Source organism: Lepisosteus platostomus, chromosome 13 (genome assembly GCF_059453375.1).
Source record: "Lepisosteus platostomus isolate fLepPlt1 chromosome 13, fLepPlt1.hap1, whole genome shotgun sequence".
Lineage (NCBI taxonomy): Eukaryota > Metazoa > Chordata > Actinopteri > Semionotiformes > Lepisosteidae > Lepisosteus > Lepisosteus platostomus.
Genome location: NC_142623.1, coordinates 31,725,456 through 31,746,220, shown reverse-complemented (window position 1 = coordinate 31,746,220; position 20,765 = coordinate 31,725,456). Strand labels below are relative to the sequence as shown.

The following is a 20,765-nucleotide window of genomic DNA, read 5'->3' as shown; positions in this document are numbered from 1 at the left end:
AATGCACACAGCTCCATGGTCTCTGCTTTTATTGTAGTACTAAAGTCACTTTGTTCCATTTTGGTTTGGAGATCTCTGTACAAACAAAAGTCTTCATAATTTAGATATACAAGTTTATGTACAGAAGACAGGCTTTATAAATAAAATATTGAACACATTTAAACAAAACTGGTAATGTTTAGCTATTGCCCCTAAAAGTAAGAATGCCTGTTGGTATGGACCACGAGGAATTTGTTTCCACTATGCTCAAAGAGGCTTAAGCATAAACCAAAAACAAACTGGAAAGCACTATATTAAGTGATTTGGTTCAGCCCAGAAAGAGTTAATATAACTGGCAACTCTGCTTTTGCAGCTCCTGGAAAGAACTGGTCCATGAAAGAGGCTTGGTACAAGCCATTGTACCAAAGGGACAGCCCTGCCAGTTGACATTACTAGTTCTGCACCAAAGGATCTCATCTAAGGAGCCATTTGTCCTTCTAAATGCTTTATCTTGCAGATTAATCTGACATATTACAGTTTTCATTTACAAATTCCAAACCATAAGTTCCAGAAAACAGGAAAACCACTACATTCAAAAACCTTACACAGGAAAAAAGCAGAGTGGAATGCCTCTTAGAAGATGCCAGCTATAGAAGCCCTGCCCTTTAGCAAAAGTTTTTGGCACAAATTGTACCAGCTTGTTGTAGTTTAGTGTAAAGCAGCATGCAGGGCCTGAGATGGATGCTAAAGAAACTTTCCAATCCCACAAGGGCACAAAAGTGTGAAGCAGGGGACAGTCCATATCATTCTAGGATGGCAGGAAAATTATTCCAGTTTAACAACCTCCAGTATCTCCCCCCCCCTATTCAACTGTCCCACCCACAAGGGTCTAGAAGCAACTGGAGTGTCCTTTTGGTTTTAAAGACTTAATTCCTGAGAACATCGCACAAAAAAGAAGCAAACTTTGTCCAGATGACTGCTACTGGTTGCTCAGCCCTTATTAATCACACAACACGCTCACACCAAGGATCAAGTCGGCCCAGTTAGGGATCTGGTGTCATGAAGCTGACAGGAAGATGTCTAATTCCATTAACCCTTTGCTCTAACAGATACAGAGAGACTTGGTGGAAAACCACACCATCTGAACATTACAGAGCCCAGCAGCAGCAATCAGGGTCTCTGTGCTATGGGCTGTAAACAGGACTATAGAGCTTTACAGAAACATACAAGCAGAAGAGCCTTTAGAAACTGCTGATTCAATTGGTTATTAAAACCTACTGCATCTCAGCTTCTCAGGAATGTGTTTGAAGAAGCCTGTGGCACAGGGATTTGAACGTGAGAGACCCACACAAGCTGCTTCTATCTTGACTTGTACATTCCTCACACATTTTTCACTGCTTGATACTAAAAACTTTTATTCGGTGCAATAAATTCAGTTTCCCAACTAACCTCGACTGGACTGTAAAGACAAGAGTCTCCCCCATGCACAAGGGGCAGGAGGGTCAGACGGCAGCAGCTATTCTGAACAAGTAAAAGAAAAAAAGGAAGACGCATTGTTTCCCCCAAAATAAGAAAAAATATACACATTTCTCTATAAAACTGTACAGAAGGACAAAAAGCAAATTTACAGAGAGAGAAAAAAAATCCTTAAATATAAATAAACTCAAGACACGGACAGAGACTGACGGGGGGAGGGGGGGGGGGGGTGGCACCCCCAGGTCCAGATCGGGGTCACCGCTCCTGCGTCTCCAGGGCGACGCCCACGTGCGCGTGGCGGATGGTGCGGCCGTGCAGCTTGTAGCCCTCCTGCTTCACCACCGAGATGGTGCCGGGCACCGCGCCCTCCGCCGCCACGTGGCACACGATCTCGTGGTCGTAGGGGTCGTAGCGCCCGCCCACGGGCCTCATCTTCTCCAGGCCGTGCTTGGCGAAGACGCCCTGCAGCCTCTCCTGCACCAGCGCCAGCCCCTCGCACAGGCGCTGCAGGGAGGGGCCGCGGCCCCCGGGACCCTCGGCCGCCACGCCGCTGGCCGTGCGCTCCAGGATGTCCGCCACCTCCACCAGGTCGCGGCAGAAGCTCTGGATCCCTGCAAGGCGGAGGGAGAGCACAGCCTGTGAGACAAGGAAACCCACTGGCCCGACGCCGGGCTCAGCCAATCAGCTCTCATTCTCTCTCTCGCTCTTTTGCGACAGGCGCGTCTGCACCCTTCCGGTTCGAGCCATCGACACGGACAACCCAGCCGAGTTCAGAACGACAAAGGATACAGAGAGCCTAGGACGCAAGAGGAAACTGCATTTAAAATGGAGGACAGGAGGCGTTGCTTTACGCAAAGGGTGGCGGGTGAGTGGAACGAGCTGCCCATCCACATGCCTGAAGCCGATACCTTGGCTTACTTTAAGAAACAGCTGGATGAGATCCTGCGATCAATGAACTGCTACCAAAGGGTCTGGATGGGCCGAATGGGGTTAGAAAGAATCAGCACTGAAGAGTGAATTTCAAACCACAGTAAAAGTGAAATGTATACAGTAACTCATAAAACTTCCAATTTATATCACAGAATAGGTCTTACTTCCAGGTATGTGCAGCGCTATATTCTGAGATGAGGCAACAAAGCTTCCGGTGAGGTGAAGCACCTTATAACATTGTAAACATCTGTTTAAGCCAACAGAAATACTGCTTTCCATTTCGAGACTCTGCATGCAGATCATGTTGGAACATTTCTGCAATGAAATGTCTGCTACACAACCTGTACTTATGTGCTCGTACATCACAGTACACCAGTCATTACAGTGACCAGTGAGCAGGAAGGGAACTTGAATGCGAGTTTGCAACAACATTGCGACTTACAGTACTTTAACAAAGGTTACAATTTTATGCTTAATTCGAAATGTGCAAAATTTGTCTGTGACGTCAATGAATTCATTTTGTTCCCGAGATTTAAGAACCAGTCTGAGAAATGATGACTGCGGTTCCCCTTTAAAAGGCTCCACAGGATCAGCCTGAGCAGAAAGGCACCACCCTCGCCTGCCACCTCTTCAAGGGGGAAAGATGAATAAGTGCTTCCTGAAAAAAAAAAAATCAATCTGCTTACCAAACAGCTTGGCGTCCTCAACAAACTTCTGAGTCCTCCTCCGAACTGTATCGGAATCTGCCAAGGCCTTCTGGTAACGCTCCTAGAAAACAAAACGTTTTGACATTCAACCACACAAAAACAACATCTGCTCAGTCTCACACCCTCATTCTCCCCAGGCAGGCAGCACAACTGAGCTGAGAAGTCGACAATCAAAAGGACAATCTTTCCTGTTCCCAGAAGACAGGGGGCTTGAGAAACCCAGGAGACTACAATACATGAATATTAATCATTTCATTCTCTGTTCAGGCCCATGCAAATAAGTGCTTGAAAGCAGGGGTTACATTAGATGTGTGTCTTCAACCAGCACTTAAACGATTATAATAATATTAATAATAATATAAGTGCGTTTCTGGACACTGCAGCACTTTACAGGTAAAGGGACTCCCCTCCACCACCACCAGTGTGCCGCCCCACCTGGATGACGTGATGGCGGCCATAGTGCACCAGTACACTCACCACACACCAGCTCTCAGTGGGGAGGAGAACAGAGTGATGAAACCAGTTCAGAGATGGGGATTAGTAGGAGGCCATGATTGGTAAAGGCCAGGGGGAAGTTTGGCCAGGACACTGGGGGTAATATTCCTATTCTTTTTGAAACATGCCCTGGGATTTTTAAAATCCACAGAGAGGACCTTGCTTTTTTAACGTACAGTGTCCCTGTCACTATACTGGGGCATTAGGACTCACACATACCACAGGGCGAGCGCCCCCTACTGGCCCCACTAACACCTCTTCCAGCAGCAGCCTCAGCTTTCCCAGGAGTCTCCCATCCAGGTACTGGCCAGGCTCACACCTGATGGGCTTCAGTGGGCTGCCAGCCCCCCCCCCCGCCCCACCAGGCCGAGCGCTGGGCTCTTACAGTGAGGTCGCGGACTTGCTCCTCCAGTTTGCTGGACCTGATCTCCAGCATCCTGATGGTCAGCGCCTGGGTCTGCTCTTCGGGGGCGTCGTCCACGTGGCACTCGTCGCCCGTGCTGCGCTGGTGGGCCGCGGTGCTGTACAGACACAAGGGGGCACTGTGGAGACAGAGGCGGGGGGGGGGGTCAGGCAAGACACAGATCACTCAAGAGACGCTACTTCAATTCGGAGCAGAACAATTCCTGGGCCACGGACATTTCCCCCTTATTCCCACATCACCCGGGAGCTGCCCAGCACAAAACACTGGCGAAGAATAGAGAAAACATCACAAACTGAAATGGATCCAAGCTTGATGCTGAAGGTGCTGCTCCCACATGAAAGCGTTCACACCCTCGATTCCGACTGTCTGGGCTTGAGCGGAAACCCGCCGGAGCCACGGGCAGGACTACGGGCGCAGCCAAGAGGTGCGGGTAGAGAGGGCAGCCCCTACCACCTCTCGGCCCAGCGCCGAGAAACGAGAACACCGCGATCTCGCGCCCCGAGCATTTCCAGAACCCCGATTACCCCCCCCCCCCACCCCGCCTGCTGATCCAGACACCCCGCTGTGGCAGCGGCACCGCTGGGGACAGGAGCCCCCCTAGCACCCAGGGGTGCAACACCAACACGCCCTCCCTGGGCGACTGTCAGCTCGGCGGATGGGATGTCTCCAAAGTGGGGGGGTTGCGGACCCCCAAGGTAATCCACAGCCCCCACACAATTCCGACTGCCCCAGACCCAGACACCCACGTCAAGCTCGGCGCCGGCTGCCCCCCCCCAGGCTGACGCAGAGAAACAGCGGGCCAGCGGGGAGCGTGCAGACAAGGAAGTGGGGCAGAAGCGGTCTGCGCGGCGCGGTTGTCAAGGGTCATCGCAGGCCGGGCAGGGCGTCCTGCCAGAAGGAGGAAGGAGGAAGCTGCGCGCGAGACGACACTGCAGCGCAGGGTGCTGAGCTCATGCTGCCGCTGCCCTCGCGGGGGCAGGACTCATTCCTGTAAATCACACGCCAGCGAGGCACCAGGCTGAACGAGCCAGCCCAGCCCAGCCCAGCCCAGCCCGCAAAGAGTGGAGCCACTGGCCTTCGGACTGAAACAGACTGGAGAAAATCAAAACTATTCCTCAGGACTCGGCTCTCTACTTACTCTACTTTGAGCCATTTTCTCAATGAGGTGGAACAAATGAAAATATTTGAAAAGATTCATGGAAGCGACTCCACTTGGAAGCCCTGTTTTTGGAGGACACCTCGAGGCTATCAGAGAGGGAGCACCTTTGCTCTCACTGCTCTTTCACAGCTCCTGCTCCATCAGCGCCTCGCCCCGTCGCGTGGAAGAGGAGTAAAGCTCTCCAGGGCACGATCCCCAAAGGCTCACGTCCTTCGGGGACAGCCCAGGTGCCCCCGTCTTGAAATACTTGTCCCTTAGAAACCAAGTGTGGCTGCTCTGGGGTGTCCAGTCTGTACCGGCTCAGAGCGCCCCTCTGAATGTGGAGATCCGGTCTACCAGGCCTGCCCTGCGCAGGTCTGTCTCCCTTGTAACTCGAGAAACATCAGTAACCTTCTCCATGGAGATCAAACACTTAAAACCGGAGACACACTGAAAGAAAGCACCCGCAGTTTTACAGCTGAGTTGTTGGCTTCACATTCGAACTCGCACCGAACAGCCAGGATCAAGCAGGCGTGACGGCCCAACAGCAGTTCCGTGGAGCAGGTTGTGTCCGCAGCTGATCTAGTTAAAGCAACAGCTACACTGCCGATGAGAGAGAAACAAGCCAACCCAAGCGCAGGGACCACTGATCTAGGCTGGCACCAGCAGGGCTAGGCCTTTCTATCCCAGACACCCCAGGGTGGGACTTTAAAGGAATCTCAATTCATCTCAAGAAGCCTGATCCCCGTGACTGGTGTGTGCCTCGCTGTTTGTCACAGTCAACGTGTTTCCTGCGGGAAGAACAACAGTAGCGTGCAGACAAACAGAACTGAAATTTCAAGTGCCCGTGAGACTGTGCAATTCACTGAACTCTGAAGCAGACATCTGGCCCACGCACGCACAGGGGAATTTACGACGGAGTTTACAGTGCTTTGGCTGCTTTGTAAAAGGATCCAAGGAGCTGCGCGCACACCTGGGCTTCCTGGTCAAAACCCAGCCTTTGCAAAGGAATCGAAATGCCTCCCATCTGAAACTCGAGAATGAGGGAGGTGCCCGCCCCCCCTCAGCCCCCTCTGCCGCCCCAGCAGACTATACATTTCTCCTGGGGGGAGCTCCTCGCCCTCCATGAGCACTGTCACAGCCTACTGCGCGGCAGCAAGCTGGAACTATACAAGATTAATAATAATAATTGCTTACGCCCCATGACACACAGATCAGGGGAGGAGAGAAACTGTACAAGACCAGAGTGGGGTTCAGTCCTCCTGTAGCCCCACTGCACACAGATCAGGGGAGGAGAGAGAAACTGTACAAGACCAGAGTGGGGTTTAGTCCTCCTGTAGCCCCACGGCACACAGATCAGGTTCAGCCAGGACACTGGGGTGACACCCCTACTTTTACAAACAGCCCTGGGATCTGTATTGACCAAGCAGTACAGACCTCAGTTTAAGGTCTCATTTGATGGACAGGGCATCAGTCCCCACTCATCATACTGGAGCAATTGATTGGAGACTGTGGTGCAAAGGGAAGAGTGCTATCTATTGGTCCACAAACAATTGACAGCACCAGCCTGCTTTTAACAAGTCCCAGCCTTGCTTAGCTTTCCAGATCCAAAAAGATCAGGAGAGTGTCAGTAAGCCACACAACAAGGTCACCAGAACCATCCAGTGGAGGATTCTGCTCAGAAATGCAGCAGCCAAGGAGACTATGAGACTGTTTCTTTAAGGTTGGAACAGGAAAAAGCTGCTCGTTTCCTGCTCTGCACCAACTATTGCCCAACGACGCAGTACAGTAAAAGGCAATTCTGCCCCTGAAAATTAACAAGCTGGGAAAAAGCATTGATGCAAAGGAAGGGTAACACACTCGTGCAATATTTACAGAATGCAAAACACTGATAAATGATAAATGAACACTGATAAATGTCATGCAGAGATCACTGGGCCTGTGTCAGAGGTCTGAGCACAGGAACTCATAAAAGCCTGCAGTGCAAACTGCTCCTCAGCCAGCACCCCCACCATGACAGATACAAATGGCTCTAGCTCACCTCACTGGGACACACAGACAACACAAACTGGAATGCTACAGCACCCTAGAAAGGTGGGTATCTGACCAGGTTACAGGACAGCAGACGCAGTAACCACAGCCTGGCCACAGAAATCAGGGGAAACAGACAGACCGGGCAACCCAGAGAGGACAGGCTTAATGACCACAGCCTCAACAGAGAAACTGGACACAGGCAGACCTGACTGTCCAGAGAGGACAGGCAGTGATCCCACTGCCAACAAAGAGAGGCAGAGCCAGAGATGCCCTTTCTGAGGCACCGTGAGAAATACTCTTGGATTACACAATCTTTCCTAAAATCATCTAATCCCAGAATCTGAATTCTTGCCAGAACCACAACAGTTTCCAATCCTACTGGGGGAGGAAACTCAATAGAGCTGCAGACAGTGAATCTTCAAAAAAATGATCATGGATTCGCAAACGTCTATAATACCTTTAGTATAAGCGTTTATAATTGCTCTCGCTTGCTGTTACAGCTTTGCCAAGTGTTTGAAATGTCATTGTACAAGCTCCCACTTCCCTGGTGAGAGCAGCAGTGCTTGTCCCATTTCTCATGTCCTGCACACGGCTATGGAGGCCTTTAGACAGGAGAAAGAGAGAGCTGTTTTCCAGAACACAAATCCCACACTCCTGAGAGCATGGAGCACGAGCTATGAGCTAATCTCCCTGCCATGCGAGGAATTCCATCACCATCTCTCACACTACAGCCCACACTCAGACTGGGACACAGATCAGCTCACAGACTCAGACCTACACAGAAATAAACTACAGAACAGGCTGGTCTGTGTGCCTGGGACACAGCTCAGCTCACAGACTCAGACCTACACAGAGATAAACTACAGAACAGGCTGGTCTGTGTGCCTGGGACACAGCTCAGTTCACAGCCTCAGACCTACACAGAAATAAACTACAGCACACGCTGGTCTGTGTGCCTAGGACACAGCTCAGTTCACAGACTCAGACAGAAATAAAAAGGTACTGTAGTATATTTACCTTTAAGATAAGGGATTACTGTCCCTAATTGCAAAGCATTGTGATTTCCTCAAACCAGAGACTAATATACCACAAATCCAAATATAAAAACAATTCTGACAACAAGACAACAATTCTGACAACATCTCACTTGAAAAACAAGTGAGATGTACTTTATCAATACACAGTAAGTATGTTTCATACATTAAACTGCTCCCAAAATATTTCTCGGACAGTTTTTATTCATACGGAAAGTGCTTACATTTCAACAACATGAAAATCTAAATTTCCCTTTGTGGAAATGTGTCAGGGTTCCTGCTTCCCAAGGTATGTTGTTTCTGTCAAGACCATCAATCTCAAAAGTATTCCTACGGCATTCCTGCAAAACACTGGTTAAAATGCCACCAAAAGCCTCAACAAAGTCAAGCCATTCAGTGAAACACATCGGGGGCACAAGAAGAAACTAGACGGACATGCACTGAAAACTGAGAACAGGACACAACTGTTTACACAAAGGTTGGTGGGAGAGTGGAACAAGCTTTCCAGCCATGTTGTTGAGGCTGATACCCTTTCAAAAAAACAGGTGGATAATCCTCAGATCAATATGCTAACCACCAGGCCAAATGGATTGAATGACCTCTTTTTGCCTAAAAATGGTTTAATATTGCTGAAACTTTCTATGAAGCCCATCCTAATTTATTGCTCAACCACAAGGCCTACCGATTTAACCTGTTCACCACCCGCGCAAAGTACCAGCAGACAAATCAACATTAAACAGTTGGACTCTTAAGTTGAGCTTGACATCAGCAACAGTCTCACAAGAATCAGCTCATCCTCTGTACGTCTGCAGACAACCTGGCGTATTTAAACTGAAGATTAAAGATCTCTCCAAGCCCACTGTTTCTCGTTTCACCTCTGATGGCCACGACCATTGTAATCTCTCCGACTGTGTTCTCAAAGACGGTTTTCCCCAACTCCTACATCAGAAAGACCACCAAAATCAAAATTATCCTGCAGCTAGGATCACACCTTCCCCCTTCTCTTAACGACAGACTACTCTTCTAAATTTTCTCCACTCATTGGAAGTTTCATTTCACACCTCTCTACACCTATCCTGACTTCACACCTCCTGATTGGCCTCTCTTGCTGTCCCCTGCTCCCGCCTCTCACTCCTCCTCTCTCCCAGCCTTTGTTCTTCCGCTACATTACCTTTGCTTTCTGCCCTTTCTCACACCTGAAGTAGGCTCAACGGCCAAAACATTGTTTTCTTTCTTCTTCTTTTTTTTCAGCATGGAATAAACGTATCACTTGTATTTAAACTGCTACCACTTCCTGCGTGTGTCCTGCTTCCTGCACTGTGCCCACTGGGTTCAACTGCAGCACTGTGTGGGGGCGTGTGGAACTTCCTTCATTTGCAGTTAATTTTTCTTGCAATGAAAAGTTAAATTACACACGCCGGTTAAAATGCGGAGGGGCACATTAAAAATGATCTTTTTCCTCCAGAATGCAGGGAGTGCTGTTTAGTAGCCGACAACACCTTCAAAGTTCAACTGCGCCATGACTGGGACACCTTGAAGGCTGTCCGATTTGTGTATCGGTGTTCAACGAGTCGAGCCCTGCCTCTGGACAACCACAGTCCAGTGGGCCCGACAGGTCCGGTTAGCCCTAACGTGTTCAGAATGGGCACACACACACAAGTTCAGATCAGCATCATCATTTAACCAGCTCAACATAAATGCATAATATGCAGCTGTGTCCCTCCAAGAGCTGCAGGGCATTAGGATTTTAATTTCAGGTGATCTCTGATGTTCCTCAGTGCACAACCTACCTGCGTCAGTGATAAATCCTAAATTGTTCCCCTTATTTAGAAAGTCGATCTGAGGGTGACTCACAGCACCTGCCGGCCTGCGGCCTCTCCTTTGCAAACGGTATATGTAAGTAATATCCGTAACCCGGCTCTGAGGTGTATCGAAAGTAGCCACAGCTTTAAAAACGTGAGCGTTGGGAGTAATCACCTGCTTAAGACTGGCAGCAACACTGTGTAGGGGTCTGACTAACTGTTTAATTGGCTGCTCAGACTCGGACACTAGGTCCTGCCTTAAGGAACTGATTCTGGACTTTGAAGCTAGCTGGTTCTAGCTTGACCCGGCCACAGCCCCCAGTTTACGGTTAACACACGCAAAACATCCCCCGAATCGCCCGTCGCTGCTCGCGAAAGGAGAGGATTCGGGCGCAGTGCCGAAGAAGCCCGGCGCGCGTGCAGTTCCGCGAGCCCACCGGAGCAGCTGGGGCAGCAGCAGCGAGAGAGCCTCGCGCCTCGCGCCTACGTGTGCCGCGGCGCTGCTGGAATGGACTCCTACAGCCACGGCAACAAGGCCGTTATTCCTCCACTGGGAAAACCGCAACAGCAGCCGATTTCACACAGACCAAGCAAACTGGCACCGATTTCTTTACCCTGACCTGGGTACACACACTGACGTGTTTTTTTTTAAACGTTGGCATACACTTAAATCGCTCTTCGATTTAAACCAGGCAAGAAATGCCCTTTAAAAAGTAAATATTCTACAGAAACACCCCCAAGATACGTGTAAACTTGTTTTCACTTCAGAAATACTTTAGCTGAAACGGCGGCCAACCTTTCCAGAGCTGGGCCCGAGCGCCGGGGATGAACCCGTCATGTGACGGAGCGGTGCGCGACCCCGACCGGACCAGCTCGCAGTCACGAGGCTGGAGCCCACGGACACTCGCACCCGCAGCCCGCCGCTCTCCCATTTCACAGCATCGCCCCACATATCACCGCTTCTGACTAAAACAGAGCCGCGAAAGGACCACGCAGGACCCCTCTGAATGAGCACAATAGCTTCGGTACATAGCGATTAAAAAAAAGAGCTTCGCGTTTAATTTTTTTAAAGAGCCACCCGATGCAAAATGACACCAGGTGTTGCGGAATCCCATTTAAGTTGTGCAGTTTCGAGATTCGTTTATGCTATCTAGCTAAAAGCCGCAAAGGGGAGAACTAATACCAGACCCAAGTGCACCTGGTGAGGCGGCCGAGCTCGCCGGCGGCACGGAGAGCCGAACATCCCATCGTCTCTGCGCCCGCGGCTCTGCTCCTGTCGGCTCCTCAGGCCAAAATCTCATGCTCGTCTGTTAAAAACCGTATGATGGGAACCTGGGACTGTGCTAAATCCTCTTAGCGAGCGTACAGCCTAACCTGCCCACCCCCTGCGGCTCGGAGACCTGCAGGGCAGGCTGGAGAGCAGCCGACTGCGTCCTAGCAGCGAAACACAAAACCCACCAAAAATACACACGTCCCCCCAACACAAGATCCACAAAACTTGGCCTGCAGTCTCGGTAGAATGAAAGGGATAATACTTACTTGTAGCTCCTTGCAGAGAGCGCTATTAATCTATTTAAATCGTTCAAATTCTTCCCAACAGTCCGTAGATAGCGTATAGCCATATTCGCCTGTGAACAGCAAACGCTGGCTCAGGGCATGATGATACAAACCGCTGCACTACATATCCCAGCACACAACAGCGACTACAATACCCAGGGTGCAACGGGGGGTGAGGGCAGTAAGAAAGATGGCGCCTTCTAGCGTGGGTTCGACAAATTCTAATGTATCAGGGCTTTGTTCTTTTTCTAGGCATGTACCCGTTTTGACATGTAACTGCGTGACGAGTGAGAGTTATGGTCACTTTTAAAAACCACAGATTGCAGTTTAACTTGGAGTATTCACATAATTCATGCTCTGCGAATAAAAAAACACGTCACTGAAGAGACAGTTCTCTTCTTCCAATTCTGGAAGTATTAACATATTTACTTTTACTATTTAGTAATAGGTTTATTCCATGCTGAAATGAGAAGAGAGAAAGCACAACGTTTCGGCTGTGGAGCCTTCTTCGGGTGTGAACCCACCTGAACTACATATTTATTTAGTAAAACAGCACCAGCAGAGCTATAGGACAACACGGTAACACATGTCCAGTCCTGGTCTTGTGTCGGAGTGTCGGCAGGTTCTTCAAGGACTCTTGACAGCGCTAGCACCTGTCCAGCCGAGAAGAGCTACAGTATTAGTGGTCCGGTTAACCCGTAACGAGCAGACCCTCCGTGCCACAGGGAAGAGGTTTGCCAGTCCGTAGTCCTTCAGCTCAGACCAAGGCGCGCTCAGTCCTTCCCGCTGGTCAAGTCCCTGTTCCTCTGGGCTCCCGCTCGACTCACCCCGTGTTTGTGCTGACGTAAACGTTGTGTTACATTCACACGGGCTGCCACATGACAGTGGCCACACCGGCAGCGCAAATGTTTTAGATTAAATTGGGGGAATTAAAAGAAAACTTACATTTTGCTTTATTTCTCTCGCATAGGGGTTAATTTGACCCCCATGATGTTTAGCCCACCAGTGTGTCTTTGGACTGTGGGAGGAACCTGGAGTACCTGGACGGAACCCATTTGAACACGGGGAGAACATGCAAACTCCACACATATAGTACCCCAGGCTGACCACTGTGCCACCCCCTCTCCCTGCTCAAATCGATGGTCTTGCTATGGACTGAGATCCGGTCTCACCTGGGGCTCGTTGAAAATTGGGGCACCTGTGATAACTGGCCCTGATTAAGAAAATTGAATCCACAGGTGGTGGAGGGGAGTCCCCATCACCTGTAAAGTGCTTTGAGTGGAGTGTCCAGAAAAGCGCTATATACGTGTTAGCAATTATTATTATAATGATCAGCATCCCTTCAATCCAGTGAACAGCTTCTAAACTCTGAACACAGCTCCACATGGACAACAGGTTGCGAGACTGAGAGCTGGGCATCAGGCCTATTCTCTGCAGAGCAGAGAGGGGAATTTCAAAGAAAACATCATGAAGAACCGCAGAGAAAAAAACAGGACCTGGCTGTGGCAGGGAGGAATAGGTGTGCCATATCAGGTATGCCTATCCAGCAGCCATATCACCCTGCAACTCACAACTGGCAACCCACTGAAGCGGGTGTGAGCCTGGTGAGTACCTGGATGGGAGACCTCCTGGGAAAAACTAAGGTTGCTGCTGGAAGAGGTGTTAGTGGGGCCAGCAGGGGGCGCTCACCCTGTGGTCCATGTGGGTCCTAATGCCCTGGTATAGTGATGGGGACACTATGCTGTAAACAGGCGCTGTCCTTCGGATGAGATGTAAAACCGAGGTACTGACTCTCTGTGGTCATTAAAAATCCCAGGGTGTTTCTCGAAAAAAGAGTAGGGGTGTAACCCCAGCGTCCTGGCTAAATTTCCCATTGGCCCTTACCAATCATGGCCTCCTAAAAATCCCCATCTATGAATTGGCTTCATTACCCTCTGCTCTCCTCCCCACTAATAGCTGGTATGTGGTGAGCGTTCTGGTGCACTATGGCTGCCGTCGCATCATCGGTGGTGGTGGAGGGGAGTCCCCATTACCTGTAAAGTGCTTTGAGTGGAGTGTCCAGAAAAGCGCTATATAAGTGTAAGTTATTATTATGCCTCACATGTCACTTCCTGTCATACTGTGCCACGGTATATCTGGCACATCCAAAGCTGCCAGCTCTAATTCTCTGGATCGTTGCAGTCAGACTCTGGGATGGGCAGTAACGGGCCGGACATTTGCCAAACGCCCCAGTGTTGCTGTCTGCACAGCTCCTGCAGTCAGGTGAGTCTTTCAATGCCAAGAGCAACGCCAGTCAAGACCAGGCTGGAGTATGGCACGCCTCAGTGCTCTGCAGGGATTCTCCAGAGACGCAGTTATCGATAGGATGTGAAGGGTGCTGGTCTGCTTGTGTCTCCCAGCGGCAGGATACCTGGCTGGGAGAGCCTGTTCAGCCTGAATTCTTGTGCTCACGGCCAGCAGGGAGGCTGTGTGGACTACTCCGAGGACTGCGAGCATGTGGAAGAAATACTCCCTGTGTCAGAGTGAGATAACATCGTCTTTCACAATCTGTGTAAAATAATAATAATAATAATAATAATTATAATCAACATCATCATGCTTTCATTTCTTGCCTTAATTTATAATTATATATTATATAATAGTTTATACTATTGCTAGTAAATACAGTTATGATGTAATTTGAATTTGTATGATTTTAGTATTTTTAGCTTTCTCTATCGGGAGATCATATCTATATTTAAATTTACTTATTTAAATTTGTAGGCGTTTCAAATCTTACACAATGATCACAAAACTCTGAAGTTCCTAAGGCGTCTGAGGATGCTGGCCAGAGATCTGCTGTAGCATCTGGGCCTTGTCTGTAGAAACAGGTGCTGACAGCGATGACAAAAAAACAAACACACTGGGATTCCTGGTCAGTTCCTCCTTCATCGAGCTGCTTAGCATTTTTCATTCAGGGCACAAATGTGGTCCACTGTAGGCCTAAGTCAATCACTAATTAAGCCAAATAAGTGCCTTGAGAGCATACCTTTTAAACCTGCAATATGAAATAGTTTATTTCCCCAAACACTTTTGCTGTGCAGATGTTTGAAGTTTCTAATATTTATTTCTTTGGCTGATTTTATCCAAAGAAAAGTCTGTATGATTTTCTTTTGGACAGCCAGGCATGTTTATCAGGCCAGTTTAGCAGCCATAATAGTCCACCTGGAATTCGAACCCACAACCTTCTAGCTGGGACCCCCAGCCAGTACTCCACCCCGCTGTCCATCACGAACCCCCAGGACTGTACGGGTTGGCCAGATGGCTGGTTGTCTCTTCTCCCTGCAGGCTCTGGGCCAGGGCCATGCTGCTGTGATCCGACAGCAGTACTCTCCAGTTCTCCACCCCAGCGCCAGACAGACAGACTACTTCCTCATGGCCCGGTCCAGGTGGACGCAAGACCGCTCCCCTCGTCCGGCACCGGAACCACCAAACACACTTCTCCTTTCACAGCCACTGCCGCTGAGCGTCTGCACGACGCTTGCACAAACAACACGAAGAGCTCAGGCGCCGGATCAGCGGAACGGAGACAATGAAATCAAACTGCTGGGAGCGACACCACAGTGTGTAATGCCAGTAATGTCATGACACATGCAAGCCACTATTTATGAAAAAAGCCAGAGCACAAAAAGGATAGGTTGTAGATCCGTCAATAGTGAATGGAGTTTTGAATGAAGGCTCGGGAGGGATGACAGCAAGCAGGTTCTTTGCCTTTCCTGCAGTATCTTGTAATCCTGGATGTCACTTCCTGGAAAGGTATGAATAGCACAGTGTAGCCCCCTTATGCAAGCCGACCTCTGCCTCACTGGGGGGTCTGAATCACCTTGGCTAATCAATCAATCAATCAATCAATCAATCTTGCAGCAGTTTGCCATAGAACACTGTACAGACCTGTGTTACAGAGCTGTTAACAGTACTGCACAGTGTACTGTACAGGCCAGAGGGTGAACCCTTTGAACCTTCATCCTAACTCTCATGCCTGATGCATCAATAAATATCCCTGACCACATTTCCTTGTAGGGTTTTATATAATAAAGGAATAAATAAGTCGTATAAATAATATATATGTTTAATATAAATAAGTCAAGTTATAAGAAATTCTTAACGTAATTAATAATAACTCTTTACACTCCTGTAGAGTTTTTCCAGACACTCCACTCAAAGCACTTTACAGGTAATGGGGACTCCTCTCCACCACCAGTGTGTAGCCCCACCTGGATGATGCGATGGCAGCCAGAGTTCACCAGTACACTAAACACACACCAGCTTTCAGTGGGGAGGAGAGCAGAGGGATGAAGCCAGTTCATATTATTATAAATTATGCGGACATGATTGATAAAGGCCAGGGAGAATTTTGACCAGGAGACTGAGGTAACACCCCTACACTTTTCAGGAAACGCCCTGGGATTTTTAATGACCACAAAGAGAGTCAGAACCTCAGTTTTACATCTCATCTGATGGCACCCTTAACAGTATAGTGTCTCCATCACTATACTGGGGCATTAGGACCCGCGCAGACTGCATGGTGAGCGCCCCCTACTGGCCCCACTAACACCTCTTCCTGCAGCAGCCTAAGCTTTCCCAGGAGTCTCCCATTCAAGTACTGACCAGGCTCACACCTGCTGAGCTTCAGTGGGTTTCCAGTTGTGTGTTGTGAGTTGCAAGGTTATCCTAATTAAGTACTGAATTCTGTAGCGCACACTGTGAAGGCTCTTTATCCAATAATTCACAACCTGGCCTCTGAAAAAAAGAGAACAACATGAACCGAGTCAGCTGTGCCACTAAGTCACATTACTGTGGAGCTCCAGACTGCGACAGGTCATTATAGCTCAGTCAGACTGAAGTCAGGCAGCACTGAGAGCTGTGAGCCACTGGAATGATAGGTGCTAAACACAAGAAAAATTATGCCAGAAGAGATGGGTTAAATATAAAATACAGTATATATACACACTTATTCAAAACTACAGTAGTGTGGTCTTTATACCTGCTCTCAGCTTTGAATGCTTTCCTGTAGGGACAACATGGTTCTGCAAACACAGAAGATCTTTGAGGAGATTATCAGTGCTATTCAGTGTATAATAATATTAATGGTGTGTGTGAGAGTGCGTGTGGGTTGTGTGTGTGTGTGGGGAGATGCGTGTGGGTTGTGCGTGCGTGTGTGCAGGGACTGACTCGGATGCTCCTGACATATTATTAGCTCTCTGTCCCTCTGAAGTGGGCATCCTCGTTCCCCGCGGTCATCAGGAAAGCTTTTCGACTGGGTTTCCACAGTCGTCTTTGGGGAAAGGGTTCTTGATATGGGACCCTGTCGAGTGCCTGATCTTCTGTGAGAAAAGTGCAGGGCCCAGCGTGCCCACTGGAGCCAGTCCCTGTGTGAGATCACACCACAGGGCTGCAGTCAGTAGCACAGCTGGGGTGTTTGTTACTCATCGTCTGGATAGTAATCTCACAATTTTTACTTTATCTCTTGTCGTCTGCAGGAGTTCCATCCCCGTCGTGTTTATGAGTTAAGGAGACAGGAGAATGGGAGCTGTTGCCTGAATATCCCGCTGAGGTAGGGACTGTCTCTTGACGTCTCCTGTGGTGTACTGAAAGCTAATCCGTGGGTTTAAATCCCAGCCAAAACACCCTTCTGCACAATACACACCTAAATCTGCACATTTATTCAAACTGCAAACATTCTGTTCCTGGGAACACCTGTTTTCTGGGATTCAACATCTGACTTTTTTATGTTTGGGAATAAAATCTGTGGGGTGCTTTTGTGTGTAGCTTGTAGTTCCAATCTATCTGGGCAGTTTTTAAAGCGATTATTCAATGGAGGTGCTGTTTTCCTTTTGTTCTTTCAGGGGACACCCAGGGGACAGCTGCAGCAGGATAAGTCTCTGGAATCGGGTAATTATTTAAAACGTTAACGAAGCACCGTGCAATGAATCTGCCAGACGGCGCTGCTGTTATCAGAACCCATTCTACTAGTCATTGTAGCGCAAGTCCCAATTCCTTATCCCTTCTGCCTGCTCCCTCTCCTCTTTCGCAGGACGGCCAGCCCTGCCTGAAGGTCCTGAGGAAGAGGAGGAGCTGTGGGCCAGTGATCCAGTACTGCTCTGGTGCAACACACATGCCCCCCTGTTCACCCCACACCTGGCCTTCGGTCTCCCTATTCACCCCACACCTGGCCCCGGGCCCTCCTGTTCACCCCACACCTGGCCCTCGGTCTCCCTGTACACCCCACACCTGGCCCTGGGCCCTCCTGTACACCCCACACCTGGTCTGGGCCCTCCTGTACACCCCACACCACACCTGGCCTCTCGGCCCTGTCTGCCCCCCGGGTCAAACAGACAGGCGCCCGCCCTCCGTGACCCAGGGGCACTGCAGTGCCTTCCTGCAGCCGGCGGCCTGGTGACCCGAGCGGTGCTGTGTTACAGAGGCTGCTGAAGCGGATGGGCGAGGGCCCCACGGCGTACCTGGTGCTGCTGCCCTGGAGCCTGGCCTCCGACATGTCCCAGCAGCTGAGGTCCCTGGCGGACTGCAGCCAGTACGATGTGGACCGCTGGCCGAGCGCTGGGCTGCCCTCTGTGTCCTACCTGTAGGGACAGGGACTCCAGCAATGTAAAATAACCCTGATCTCCTGTAGCGCTGCTGTACTGAATTCTTTGTTGGCGATGTTTGTTTGTTCTTATTGTATTGAACTATTGGACGCAAAACAAATTTCCCCCAGGGGGCAAAAAAGCCAGAATAATAAAGCCGCTCCTATGTGTGGAGCATGTGCGCACTGCTCTTGCCTCTCCTCCTCCATGGTGCTGTCTCATCAGCGCTCTTGTTTAAAGAGTAGTGTATATACGTGACCGATGCTTCAACACCTTAATCTCTGCATTTGTTTCTTCCCTCTGTTCCAAAGGGCGGCTCTTCACTCTCCTCAGTTCCTCTCTCAATAAAACCAATTGACATTGCAGACATGTGTCATTGGCCAAATTTTCTTTATTTTACAATCTTTTGCTTGACAGAACATGTGCGCCAAAGCAAGGCAAGGAAATGAGAAAAAAACTTTTTAGTCGTGTGCAAAGTCTCCTAAGTTCAGTGGGCCCAGAACAACTAATTTTGTCCTTATCAGAGCTTTTTACCCCTGACCTCTGCTGACCGAGCGAGTGAAGAGCACAAGAACAAAACCAACTGCAGCAGGGATTCCCATATTCAAAAAACAACCACGTGCCTAAAAGTACTGAAAAGTTAGAAGCATAACTGACAACTTGTCTTGTACAGTTTACTCTGCAAGGAGGGACTGACAATAATGTGTTTCAGAGGGGAAGTCATTTCTTAGCACTAGAGGAAGTCCGGACAGGTGTCAGGCTGGTCTTGGACGTGGCGCGGATCTTTCAGGAGCTCAGTCTGAGGTCCCGGAGACTCCGTGTCTTTGCCCAATCAGAAATGGCACGTGACTCCAGGAAACAGGCAGGAGAACACTGTGGAGAATTTCCTTCTGTTGCTGTGCCCCTGCCATCCACAGTGAAGAGGCACTGAGCACTCTTGTGACGGATTCACAGGGGAAAGGCAGGACAGGACAGATCCACAGTGTGCCTGAACACTAGTATCAAAGCTCTGCCTTACGGAGTTCAGAGTCTTTTCTACTGGACATTCCAGAACACAAACAAATCCCAGTGGAACATCTCAGAACAAATAGACTAACAGTTTGTTTTGTTCGCACTACAAAAGTAAAATAAGTTACTTATTAACTGGCATATTAATAATGGCAATTAATATTGGCATATTAATTGGCTCCATAATCCTGTAATAATGTTGCTCTTTTTTTGTTAGACACCAATAACCTTAAAACAGCACATTTTCCACACCATCTCTGGTTACATTGAGCCCTTCAGCTTCAAGCCCTGAAAACCTCCCAGTCTTGTAGTACAGTGACAGAACATGGACTAAACTGCACAGAGCAAAAAGACTAAAAAGAAGAGCATATTAAAATATCCTTAGTGTGTTATCATGTTATCAGTAAGTGAAACGTAGAAAATTAAATTATTTAAAAATATCGATTGTCTTTGTTTCCTGCACTCTGTATCCCAGTGTCTCATGCAGTAAGCAAACCCAGCTCAGAGGTCAGCAGGGCTCATACACAACACTGTGGAAGGACTGTCAATCTCTCTGCCCCTGCGCCTTCTTCGGAGTGAAAAGCAAGACACAAGTCAGAGGACACATGTCGAAAATATGTGGAAGTGCATTCAACACCAATAACATAAGGCACTTCTTTACACCAAGGGTGGTGGGAGAGTGGATCAAGCTGACCAGTCCTGTATTGCATCTTCAAGAAGAGTACAGATGAGGTCCATGCACCAAGAAGCAACTACCTATCAAACATGCTTCGTGGGCAGAATGGCTTCCTTTTGTTATTAACCATTCTTCTGAATCGTCTGGCAGGGCAGCTGCAGCAGAAGTGGTCAGTCAATAGCAAGACTGTAAACGTGCCTTCTTCAACCATGTGAGGACCACTTTAGTGCTCTATTCCTTAAACGGTCTTTTTTGTGGGGGAGCGTAGCAGGTGACAGGGGGACTGTGATGATGTAAAATGACTCAGTATAAAAACGCTTGTCTATCTTTGGAATCAAATGATGAGGCGAGGAGATTTAAAGAGGACGTATTCACTGGGTTTTACCCTAGTCATTTTTTTTTTGGGTTAAGCCATGTGCGTCGAGGCCTTGCAGAAATCCACACCAGCCTCGCCACCGTGCAACACTCCGACGAACGTTTCCCAGTTAAAGACAAGATTGCAGCAGTTCTCTCAAACTCTTCCAGTTCCCACAGAGATGGACAGACGGAGGCAGCCAGTGGACAGCCCCTCTCACAAAAGTTCAGAAACAGCAGTCCTCCTCGGGCTCCATCAGCCACTTAGGTCCCTTTTTTAGACTCCCATTCCTAGAAGAAAATGGGAGACGCAGTGTTTATGTTTTATTTATTTTATTTAGGGGAAGTAGTCATTCTGAGGCAGCCACTGTACTGCTCTGAGCAAAGAGGCAGAACGAGAAGCCCGAGTTGAAACCGCATGTTGTGAAACTCTGTGAAAGAGCTACATGGGATTATTGTGATGCATTATCAATCTCCAACAATACACAAGGCTTTGAACACATAGCTTTGCCATGCTAGGTGTCTCAA

General features: G+C 48.9%; 2 protein-coding genes across 6 annotated transcripts in view; both read right to left on the bottom strand.

Moving 5' to 3' along the window:
- Positions 1–14: 14 nt before the first annotated feature.
- Positions 15–11,714, bottom strand: grpel2 (GrpE-like 2, mitochondrial). 3 transcript variants are annotated; one of them, XM_088604146.1, is made up of 4 exons: positions 11,559–11,714; positions 3,973–4,129; positions 3,072–3,153; positions 15–2,066 (listed from the first exon to the last, which is right to left on the bottom strand). In XM_088604146.1, exons 1-4 carry the CDS (start codon positions 11,639–11,641, stop codon positions 1,711–1,713), a joined length of 678 nt encoding a protein of 225 aa, XP_088460272.1. In that variant the 5' UTR covers positions 11,642–11,714; the 3' UTR covers positions 15–1,710. The 3 variants fall into 3 exon arrangements, with proteins under 3 accessions (XP_088460272.1, XP_088460271.1, XP_088460273.1); XM_088604145.1 differs by lacking the exon at positions 11,559–11,714 and adding an exon at positions 11,208–11,485; XM_088604147.1 differs by lacking the exon at positions 11,559–11,714 and adding an exon at positions 11,218–11,481.
- A 6,858-nt stretch (positions 11,715–18,572) lies between these two features.
- The window catches only part of afap1l1a (actin filament associated protein 1 like 1a), a 42,321-nt gene continuing 40,128 nt past the window's right edge, over positions 18,573–20,765 (bottom strand). For all 3 annotated transcript variants that reach the window (XM_088604169.1, XM_088604168.1, XM_088604167.1), the window contains exon 19: positions 18,573–20,528. In XM_088604169.1, coding sequence (XP_088460295.1) covers positions 20,502–20,528 — 27 coding nt within the window. In that variant the 3' untranslated portion in view covers positions 18,573–20,501. The remainder of the gene's footprint in view (positions 20,529–20,765) is intronic.

Bases quoted from the DNA above. Each gene is read 5' to 3' on its own strand.
- grpel2 (XM_088604145.1), bottom strand. From the start codon at position 11,320: ATGAGATTTTGGCCTGAGGAGCCGACAGGAGCAGAGCCGCGGGCGCAG. The intron at 4,130-11,207 runs GTCTGGTATTAG...CTGTCTCCACAG, and splicing joins GCCTCACCAGGTGCACTTGG to TGCCCCCTTGTGTCTGTACA. The intron at 3,154-3,972 runs GTAAGAGCCCAG...TTTGTTTTCTAG, and splicing joins AGCAAGTCCGCGACCTCACT to GAGCGTTACCAGAAGGCCTT.